This window comes from Eleutherodactylus coqui, chromosome 5, assembly GCF_035609145.1.
Source record: "Eleutherodactylus coqui strain aEleCoq1 chromosome 5, aEleCoq1.hap1, whole genome shotgun sequence".
NCBI classification, from domain to species: domain Eukaryota; kingdom Metazoa; phylum Chordata; class Amphibia; order Anura; family Eleutherodactylidae; genus Eleutherodactylus; species Eleutherodactylus coqui.
The window spans coordinates 95,623,913-95,635,753 of record NC_089841.1 but is presented as its reverse complement, the minus strand read 5'-3'; the positions used below and the strand labels follow the sequence as shown (position 1 = coordinate 95,635,753).

Below are 11,841 nucleotides of genomic sequence, written 5' to 3'. Positions count from 1 at the left end.
AATCCAATACTGATCTCAAGCTAAAGCTTAACTGCAGGTTTTTTGTGCAGTGCAAATATGTCATGGAGTCCGATCCAAAAAGTAACATGCTGCTTATTTTTCCCTGCACTATGGCTTTCAAGTCCGTACATGTAATAATTCACATGATGTTCAAGCGGATATCGGAGTGAAACAAAAGTATCAAAGTGGGAGGCTAAAGAGAACCGTGTAATGTTCTCAAATGCAGCTCTGGTTCCAGTGTTGAATATAGTCAGCATAATGGCGTCCTAACGGCAAGATATTTCATCGCTCCAGTCTATGCAGTCCTGGATAGTATCATTACAGCGGCTTTTTGGGATACAGTCACAATCGGTAAAGAAGACGGTGTTACATCTCCACCCTGGACATGGAGGGCAGCGAAGAGCTGGAATATAATCATATTCTCAATAACTTAGTGTCAGTCAATACTGTACCATACACTTTGGCTTATTATAGAACTGGCAATACCTGTTTCATCAGAACAGTCTCCACAGTCATTCTTATTGTCGCAAAGTTTATCAATAAATGTCCACGATCTCTTGTTTGCACAGTGGAAGACCAGGCCTTCAGGAAGACTATTAGGTAAATTTCCTATTTGGTTTAAAAATAAGAGACAAATCTAAATTAAAAAATTTGGGCATACCCAAAAAGGTGCAAATACAGGTGCCATAGTAATCAATGACTGAAAACTTTGCAATGAGGCACTTTAAATAAGAACATCTATAAGGCTCATTTGGGCTGTAGCATGACAGCAATGTGAACGAAGATACTTTTGAGCAACTCAGTACAACTGCCCATGGGTGACTAGTATACACACTGTGGGGGAGATTTATCAAGACGAATGTGGTGGTAGACTTAGCCTGGGTTCTCACATGCTGGATTTTCGGCGGACATCTCGCGGTTTGGCCACAGCGAAAAACCGCAAGATTTCCACCGGGAGAAGCGCTGCTTCAAAACTCGCGGCACTTAGCTGCGGGTTTTGAAGCGGCCTGGTCGCTTGCTCTTCCGCTGTGGCCAGCGCTCCCATAGAGGAAAGCGCAGCCACAGCAGAAGAAGTAAAAAATCCGCGCTGCAGCAACTGGCTTCTGCTGGCTTTGCCGCGGCGGATTCACCACCCCGTGTGGACGAGATTTCTGAGAAATCTCATCCACATGGCTGGCTAATCCCAGGATTAGCGGCTGCAGGTGGATTTGCCGCGGCAAAATTCCGGACGGAATTTCCCGCGGCAAATCCGCCCCGTGTGAACCCAGCCTTAGGGTGCGGGCAGACGAGCGCATAAACGGCGCGTTTTTGCGACCAAACGTATATACGTGACCATCTGAGGCAATGGTTTCGAATGTATTCGTTCACATGGGCGATTTTCCGGCGCGTAAAAACGGCAATTCGAAAAAAACGGAACATATGCGACCGAAATACGCGCCAACGCCTATTCGATCGCCGAAAAGACCGTTTGCAAAGTAGGAACAAACGAAAATACGCTTTCTAGCTCTGGTTGTGATCGGTGAAAAACGATCGCTCGGGCGATTATACGTTGCGCTCGTGCGAACGTAAATACGCCTACGCTCGTCTGCCCGCACCCTCAAAGTGCATTTAGGCACAAAAATGGTTGCTCAAAAGATGGCTTTTGAGCGATCATTTTGAATAATCTACTAATTAGTACTAATGCCTATTAGTGCCAATTAGTAGCCTGTGAGCCACATGGAGATGAATTTATTCCGAGGACCACCCGCTGTTCTCTGAATAAATTCTTTTTGTTCTGCTGGCAATCAGCTGTTGTCAGCAATCCCCGGGCAGAGCACAGCCTGTGGTGGTCTTATCAACTGTTCTGGGTGTATGTAAATGGTCCTTTATATATGCAAACACTTTGCAATTGTAAAGAGATTTCTACATATCTATGTATGATGCCAGAAACAAATTATAATAGAAATCTACTGCAGCTGGTAGCACAGATGACTCAAGATGCTCCTAACGTATGACGGGGTGTGCGACTCTTCATACATTAAGCACATCTTACAACTGTGCAAATCATATTCAGACCAGTCTTGAAACATCGGTCTTAATAAATTCAACAGAGAATTCCATGCAGGAAAAAGTGCAATCCACGCTTGCTTGCAGAATAAAATTAATTAATAAAGATATAGAATATAATTAATAAATAAATTCCTCCCTGTACGTCTATGGCCCTCAGGTAACATTACCTATTTCTAAACAGTCTCCAAATACGGTGGTGCCTTGACATACGAGTTTGTTCCGTTCCGAGACGGAGCTCTTAAGCCAAAAAAATCGTATGTCAAAGCACTTTTCCCAATTGAAATATACTGAAACGCCATTAATGCGTTCCAATGGGAAAACTAACTACACATAAAAAAAAAATAAATCAATACTCACCTACTGGTGAGTTCCCCAATGGTCTGCGGTGCTGCTGCAGGCTGTCGCTCCCTCCTCCACGCCGACAGAGCATTGCTTTCTGGATGCGGGGCTTCAATGCCCCGCCTCCAGCAATCTCATGTTCTGATTGATTAACTCATCGCCGCGTCAGCCAATGAAAGCTGGCGCTGAGTCAACCAATCACAGCCATTCAATGATGCAAGCAGGCTGGTACCCTGAGTTTTTGCTCATAAATCAGAGCAAAAATTTGGAACAGAGCCTGCTCCCAAGACAAAAAACTCGCAAGCTGAGGCACTCGCATCCCGAGGTACCACTGTACTGTAAAACTCACCACAGTATCCTCTAGATTCATCCTCCCCATTTCCACAATCTACTTTCCCGTCACACAATGCTGACGCTGCAATGCATGTTGTTCTGTCGTCACATAAGAAGCCAGTTTGGGCTGACGATGCTTTACACTCACGTGTAATGATATCTGATGGATGAGAAAAGAATGTGACAATTGTTCTGTAATCGGGAATTAGATGCATTGCAGAAAAAAAGACCATGAGCTAAATGATGCATAGTAATGGCATATGGAAAGTCTTATCGACACATATGTGTCTCCAGAAACCGTTACAAACATGTATTGCCAGGGTTTATTAAGTTTCCATGAAACCAAAGAGTGATTGTCTGAGATAAGAGAGCTAGACTGTAAACCTCTATACCGCGATGTGGAACATGTTGCTACTATGTAAGAAGACAAAAAGTTTGCTTCAGTAGAACAAATTATAGCTCTGAGTAAGAGAAAGAAAATAGTCTTGTAAGTATGATACATTTTAATGGCTAACAAAAAGAAATGATGTTGCTGCAAGCTTTTGAGACTCCTTGAGACTTCATGAGACTTATAATAGGATAGATCTGAAGAAGTGTGTGTGTGTGTATATATATATATATATATATATATATATATATATATATATATATATATATATATATATATATATATATATATATATATATATATATATATATATATATATATAGGCACACACCTGGTGTGATTAATTTGCATATAAAACAATCATAGAACAGGATGGGCTGCAGAGTAAATCCTTAAGGCCCATTTAGGCTGGGGTCACACAGGGCGGATTTGCTGCGGTTTTGCCGCGGATTGCCGTCGCATACCCGCACTGCGGCAAAACCGCTACGTTTGCAGTGCAATGCAGCACAAATGAGTTTTGCCAAAAAGCTGTTCTCACAGGACGGATTTTTTCCGCACAGCCACAATGCGGAAATGCAACTGCGGCGCGGTTTTCAAAGATGCAGCATGTCCATTCTACTGTCTTTTCCGCAGCGCTTTTTTGTCCATAGACCTTTATGGACGCAGCCAAATCCACACCAAAATACGCAGCAAAAAGTAAAAAAGCGCTGCGGAAAAAAACAATTTCGGATTTTTCCGCAGAAAATTCCGCAAGCCCAAATTAACCTTTGAAGCAGTTTTGCCACAGAAGCAGTTCTTCTGCGGCAAAACCGCAACGGAAAAACGCCGGCAAATCCGCCCTGTGTGAACCCTGCCTTACACGTGACGAATGTCAGGCAAACAATGCCTGACCCTTGTCCCTGTGTGTACTCGCTCCCGTGCTGTCACACAGGAGTAAGTATCACTGGCTCACTCACAGAGTGGCCAGTGGGGGGGGGCCGAGAGTCTGCAGGAGATTTCTCTCCCCGCTCTCCCCTGCCGCTATGCATTCACTTAACACAGCAGCTGTGCAGTACTGAACGGCTGCTATTTACACTGAACGATCATCGTTCAGGATTTCATGCAGCTTAAAATCCTGAATGATGATCCCTGCACAGCCCACCCCGCTATAAAACCCTGAGAGTCATACATACCATTGTTCAGAGTACTATATAAGTAACAGCAAATATATAAATGAAAATAAATATGTCACTCTAAACCTTTAGTGTAAATGTGATTATTTTTTTTAGCTCATGCATACTCTGAAGTGCTATACATGGACTTCCATCACTTACATTCTGTCCTGTCCCCCATAGGGTCTTACAACCATTATTCACCTATCAGTATGTTTTCGCAGTGTAGGAGGAAACCCACACAAACACTTCCTACTTGTTATAGGGGCCCCTTAATGATAAGCAGAACATGAAGTATTCGTCTGCTGGAACCTGCAGTAGTCTGCTGTTGTCTATAGAGAAATGGAAAGTAAGTGTTCAATCTCGTGGCAGTGCTACCACATTGTAAACTATTACATAGTGTTCATTGAAGTCAATGGGTTTCACTGTATAATGCAGAGCAGGAAAGGTCCTCCGGAGCGAGACACGCTCTTTGTAACCGCTCTCCACTATGTCCACGAGATGAGGATCCAAATGACTCCTCAGTAGTAGTTTGAGTTCTGAGATCCCCTGTTATTGGGTGTGCTGATTCACGAAGGACTCCTTATACACACTTCCTGCATTGTTGTGTCCTATATATGAGTTCTAAGTATTACCTCCCATATTTTAAAATAGGATTGTAAGATTTTAGAAACATACAAGGTCATAGATGCTATAAAGGTAACTAATGCTAAGGAGCCCCCAGAGGGAGGGAGGACTGATGCAGGCGTTTTCCAAATGGATGAATGGAGGTTGACAATGGCTTATACCTTTCACAGGTTCTGAAACATTAGCAGACAAGGGAGTCGGAAACCAGACCAGGAAAGGCTTCCACAACCCTTTACCCCACAAAGGACAGGCAGTTTGTTTATCCTTTTGTAGAAACCAGATAACCCCTTTAACCCCTTGAGTGGCAGGTTTCCTACCACCCTGTCGTGCCCACCAGGGCAGATTTTTTAAAATGGTCTAATCATTGAATTTCAACTAGTTTTGCAGTTGCATCTCAAGAGCCATAACTTTTTCATTTTTCCATTGACATGGCCATATGAGGGCTTGTTTTTTGCGGGACAAGTTGTGATTTTTTAAACAGGGGGGAGGAAAAAAAGAAATGGGGAAAAAAGAAAAAAGGGGCCATGTCATTAAGGGGTTAAATAATGTATTAACTTCCTTCTCTGGGTCATTACGACGCACATGGATACCACATGTGTGATTGTATTTTTGCTTTTTTACAAAGTAAAGGGAGACAAGTGTTTTTTTATTTTTTTAATAATTTTTTAACTTTTTTTTTTTAATTTTTTTTAAATTTTTTATTTTTTTTTGTCCCTTTAGGGGACTTCCACAGGGACCCATCAGGACCCCTGATCACATTCCAGGGGTCCGATGGTGACAGCCCTTTACATGCTGCAGTGACAGCCCTTTACATGCTGCAGTCACATAGACTGCAGCATGTAAAGGGTTAACACAGCAGAGATCGGAGGTTTTCTCTGATCTCTGCTGTAAGAGCTAGTACCTAGCTGTCCTCTCACAGCCAAGCACCAAGCTCTCCCTGCCACAGAGACCATCGGCTTGCTTCTGACAAGCCGATGGTCTCTATGGCAACCTGTAAACAAAGCAGGACATTGCTGATATGCCGGCAATATCTTCTGCTGTTTTTTCAAAGCCCTTGCTTTGTTCTCTGTGGGTCTGTGCAGGCAGAGCACACTGTCACAGCTTGTGGCAGTGTGCTCTGCAGCTCCCATAGTGATACATAGCCCGGAAATCTTCCGGGCTATGTTGCTATGAGCAGTGGAGCTCGTCACGGAACTTTTCCGGGCGTGCTACTCAAGGGGTTAAGGAGAAATTGTCACTATATATGAGTATCATAGACTAAGTTATAGTGCTCACAGGCCAGGTCCCCGCACAGATAGTGCAGCGGACTCATGTTTGCAGGCTGTGCATGCACACCCATTGTTTTAAGGGATTAGTCCACTGTACTCTCTGTATACCAACTTCTAAGGGTGACAACGCAGAAACGGGGAGCCAGATAAAGTTGAAAAAATTACATTCCTGGACTCCTCTGGACCTGCCCTATAAACTAACTTATGGTGCTCTTTGGTGGTAAGAGATTCCCTTTAAAGACTAATGAGGGGTATATGATGATATAAGCCAACACATGCATTATGCTGTATATTTTGCCACAGGGCCACATGTTTTCTATGGTTGGTTATAATATGCACTATAATACCATCTTTTTGCTCACGTTGATTTTTTGGTATTCCATAGATGACGCCTAATGTGATCAATGCTGAGATCATGCCTAGGATGAGGAGTACCAGACCGGTGATACAGAAACACCTTCTTCTAAAGCAACAGCTACATTCTGTAAAGACAAACAGGTGATGGTTAAAAGTCGGCCGTTACATGAGTAGCGAGAACAGTGGAAAATACAATCTCTGATAAACTAGTCTGTAGTAGTTATCTGCTTTGAACAATCTCTTTACATTTCTTGCTTAAAGGAGTTAACCAAGGCTAAAGGCCCATTTAGACACAACGATTATTGCTCAAAATTCAATCAAAAGCCATCTTTTGAGCGATAATCGTTGCGTGTAAATGTGCCCATCTTTCAGTTTTCTGCGAACGATGGATTTCAGTTTGGCACGAAATCCATAGTTCAGCAGAACAGCTGATAAGGAGGACCGCATGCTGTGCTCTGCTCGGGAACCTCTTATAACAGCTGATTATATTGTCTCAGCTGTCAGCCTCGCTGGCAGAAGAAAGGGAATTTATTCAGAGAACAGCGGGTGGTCTGTTCCCTAAATACAGCTCCTGGCAGCTCAGAAGCTATTAACTGGTACTAATAGGCATTAATACCAAGTATTAGTTTTACGCCAAATGATTGCTCAAAAGCCATCTTTTCAGCGATCATCTTTGTGTCTAAACGCACCCTGAGGAATTCTTTTAGATTCTATGTTAGATTTACCCCATATGTAGCACTAGCACGGAGGCGCGGAAAAACAGTTTATTGGCAGGGGTGCTAAATGTCCAACCCCCGATGTTCTGATATTGATGACCTATCGTCAGGATAGGTCATCAATAGTATAGCCCTGAAAAACCCCCTTAACCACTTCATGAGCTAGGACATATATATTTATGTCATGCGTACACAGGGTTTGTACAGAGCAGCATCAGGGGCCGATCCCGCTGGGTACTGGCTGTCTTTGACAGCTGACATTTGTTCACCACAGCTGCAATCAGTGGCATTTGAAAGTCTCAATCAGTATTTGGGAGTCCCAAACGCCCCCATGCTGCGTAGTGAGATTGCGAAGTGCCATGTGGTTGCCATGGCAGCTTGGGGCCTGTCACAAAAAACACTATACAATGCAATACTATGGTACTGAATTGCATTCTACGAGCGATCAAACAATCAAAATTTCACGTCTAAAAAAAGACTAAAAAATATAATAATGAGTTAAAAAGTTTTAATAATTATTAGAAAAAAATAGGAAAAAAAAAACGTTTCCCATATATATAGTAAAAAAATCAAAACAAAATATACTAAAAACATATTTGGTATTACTACATCCCAAAAAAGTCTGATCTATCAAAGTATTATATACTCTACATGGTGGAAGTCAAAGCACAACTCCAGAATTACACTTTTTTGGTCACCGTGTCTCCTATGTAATAATTTAATAAAAAGTGATCAAAAATCCATATGTGCTCCAAAATGGTAACAATGGTAACTACAGGATGTCCCACAAGAATGAGCGCTCACACAGCTACTTTGACTGAAAAATAAAGAAGTTCAGGCGGTCAGAAGATGGCGGCAGAAAATAATTAGAATTTTTTTCCAAGGATATTTTATTTTTTAAAAGGAGTACAGCAAAAAAACTAATTAATTTAGTATCGTAGTAATCGTACCGACCCATAGAATAAAGTTATCATGTCATTTCTGTCACAGTGTTTACACCATAAAAACAAGACCCGCCCACTTAGACATTTTTACGTTTTTCAGTACATTATATGCTACATTACATAGTACCATTGAATCATACAACTCGCCCTGCAGAAGCCAAGCCCTCAGACAGCGTACCTTCACCTCTTTCTCGCTGAAATGTCATAGATTTTCTAGAATCCCATTCTGTTGAAACTGAGAATGTGTCATAATCCTATTGAGATTGTAACAGAAAGCAGAAGTTACTAACGACACAATGACTTAGTGCATAGAACTTCACTCCTCATCCAGCGTAATAGCATAGTCTTCCCGTCATTAATTCTGTCATAGACCAGATCTGACTGACTGGTCTTCACTAATCTGGCTTTATTTTGGCTACCAAAAACTAGACAGATCTGCTCAGATTGCTCTCTGGCCCATTCACATGCAACATTTTTTGAAACATGCACACATTTTTATCCCAACAATTAGAACTTTTATGCCGCCATTTTGAATCATAGCAGTATATGTATTATAAATATCGGTCCAGTGATATGTACCCATTCTGCAATAATGAAGATTTTTATGCACACACAATAGTTTTAGAAACAGATGACTAATAACTTTTAGTGTTGCGTGTAAATGGGCCTTTTACTACCCAAAAAATAGATGTTTCCGATGACTTTGGCTTTCCTACTTCCAAAACTACTGTGCTGGTGTAACTTAAAGCTTTCTTGGCTCCAACACAAAATCTATGAAAGGGCCAGAACTTTCCATGTGCCATGTATAACACTGGTGTCTTCTTATGTGGCATCAAGGCCCTATGAATCTCGCAATCTAAGGCCGGGTGCATAGTAGTGCACTTAGGTCCATGTGAACAGCACACGGACCCATTAGAGCCTATGGGGCTATAAACACTCATTGCATGTCCTGTTCTTGTCTGTATCATGGACAAGAATTAGGACATGCAAATGCATATCAATGTGCGGGCCATCCGTATGTGAGACACCACATGGACAGGTTGCAAGTTGCCTCTTTTGGGCGCAACTTTGACACATAGAAAGTGTGTTGGGTTTCAAATTTCTTGAGTTTTCAGATCTCTCCTGTCACTGACAGGGGCAATTCTAATAAAGGAGTTCTTTGGGACTATAACATTTACAACCTATTCTCCGTATGGGCCATCAATGGTTGATTGGTAGAGGACTGAACTTTGGGATGCCTGTTAATCAGCACTATGAAGGGGCCACTCCTGTGAGCATCACCTCCCCACATTGTTTGCTTGGTATAGTAGCTCGTCCATTCAAGTGGCAGGCCATCAATGTTAAGTGCTTAAACAAAGTTCAAATCTGTATTTAGGTGCAATAATTATGCCGCTGAAGAGCAAACAAACCAATTAATGTGTCGTTTATGTTAATTAGTCAGATGGGAATAGCATTCTGCAAAGTTTTTGTCACTTATGGCAGAAAGATCTTATTCACTCTGCCAACAATGTGGGCTATGCAGTAAATATATGAATATTCATGACTTTGCTCTTTGTTGCTGCTGGTTGCTTTATGTCACCGTGTAGCATGGGCTCGCATGTCTGTTGAACATAAAGTGGACCAGTCACCATAATGCTCTGCTATTGAAGGGCAGCATAGAATGAAGATAGGTCCAGTAGACCTCTACAATGGACCGGTCTCCATACTTGGCTGCTCAAAGATGGGGTCTAGTAATGTAGAATGGTAGCAGATCAGCTATATGGTGGTTTCATGCATACGTCATTTTTAAAGGCACATTTTTTGGAACAGTTTTTCATGCCGTTTTTGAGCCAAAGTCAGAAGTGGATACAGCAGGAAGAAGAAGTAAACAGTTGCAATCAAAATACATTAAAAATGGCAACATTTTTCAAAAAGAAGCTGTGTGTGAAACTGCCCTTTAAGGGGTTATCGTAAAACTATAGTCTTACTATACGAGGTTAGTGGTTACCCATTCAAAATAATCAGGCAAGTAATGCACTTACAAAGTCACAGTCTCTTCTGTTGCCCACACAATGTTAATTTCAACCCCTGCAACCATACCAAAAAGACAAGTGTTCATCTCACCTGGTGATGCGGGTATACCTGATTCGAAGCCATTACATTGCTGGGGGTAACCCGGCACTTCAACTAATTCAATAGCTGAAAATTAAAGAAGAAAAAGCAAATAATATCTACAATTCTTCTTTTTTTGCCATCTTACCCAGATCATTCTATTTGACCACAATGGAAAGATAAACAGTATATTGTATTTTTACAAATGCCATATCTTACCAGGAGATTATTTTCATTGTGTTAGCTCTTTGGAAATACTTGTGGTCGGGTTGGCCTGTATGAGCTAGCTGACGTCTATAAAGTAACAGGCATTCAGGGATGGGTATTTGCAATTAAACAAATAAATACTACAAAAAGTACATAAATGTTTGATGACAGTAAATCATTCTATTTTAGTTGGCAAATCCTAAAGGGAAACTTATGTGAAACCCAGAGTTTCTGATTATAAGCAATGAGCTTGTTGTGCCCAAGTTCAGGTAGCTGCCATAAAGCAAACAAATCAGCATCAATACTGCAGAAAAGTGACCGTGAGGGAGCTGTTAGAAATACCGCTATCAACACAGCACAGGTAATACTTCTGTCAGGGGCCCAGGAGAAGATGGCATATAAATGCACCTGTGGGTCCATCCACCACTTTCCCACCAGTCACTGCATAGGAACTACAACGTTTCGTATTAAATAGGAATTGATGAGCCAACTTGGTTCCCAAGATGGTGGTTTTCCTTTTATATTTGTGTAAATCCATAAACCGGAGTTGGTACTTATGGGCCCACTTAATAAATTATTCCAATTTTAGACATTTTTGACTCATCCTCAGGCTTATGTGGATTATATCAGTGGGTCCGTAGACGATGTATAATGGCCTTCCTCTGGGCCCCACTAAATATATGCAATACAATACAAGAGGGTGATCAGTAGGGAGTTCACAGGCTCTGACCATTTGCCCGTATGGGATATTTCTCATGGGAAGACTGGGATCATGTGCTAATTGAAAGAGTCGCGGGAACATATAAAGCTATCAAATAAATGTTTCAGCAAATATGACAAGTTTGTGTCTGCCCAACAAATCTATGAAGCAAAGCAGCTTGTTGTGTATTTGAAAATCCATTGCCGGCCTCAAATATGTGCGGATTTGTTTTCCGCAGCTTTTTATAAAATGCGATTCACTTGCACTGTCCTGTCCAACCTGCACACGTGTCCTGACTGTTCAGAACTTTTTAAGGGCGTTACATATTTGTACTTGCCTACCGTTCCTAAGTAGTTGAGACCGTTGTTGAAATTAATGTGGAGAACAAAAGTCCCGGACAAAGAGACTTGCGTAAAATATGAAGCAATGTGTAAATAAGTTATTCCTTTTCCAAACTTCTGAGAATTGTTGTATTGCTTTGTGCAACCAACATCCTTGTTTAAACACACCCTCTATAGAGGAATTCTGTACAATCTGTACTGTGTATAAAGAGGGTCTATGCAGTCTACTGTCAATTTACTCATATGTCTCTAGGGGTAATGGAGGCAAGATACAAAGCAGAGCCTGGAAGAAAAGATGCTTCAGAATTGTTATATTATGGGGAATACAAA

General features: G+C 41.6%; 1 protein-coding gene across 1 annotated transcript; it reads right to left on the bottom strand.

The window, feature by feature from the left end:
• Nucleotides 1-195: 195 nt before the first annotated feature.
• Nucleotides 196-8,442, bottom strand: LOC136628791 (low-density lipoprotein receptor class A domain-containing protein 1-like). Its single transcript, XM_066604891.1, has 5 exons — nucleotides 8,351-8,442; nucleotides 6,518-6,637; nucleotides 2,738-2,881; nucleotides 487-609; nucleotides 196-403 (listed from the first exon to the last, which is right to left on the bottom strand). Exons 1-5 carry the CDS (start codon nucleotides 8,376-8,378, stop codon nucleotides 267-269), a joined length of 552 nt encoding a protein of 183 aa, XP_066460988.1. The 5' UTR covers nucleotides 8,379-8,442; the 3' UTR covers nucleotides 196-266.
• Nucleotides 8,443-11,841: the final 3,399 nt, after the last annotated feature.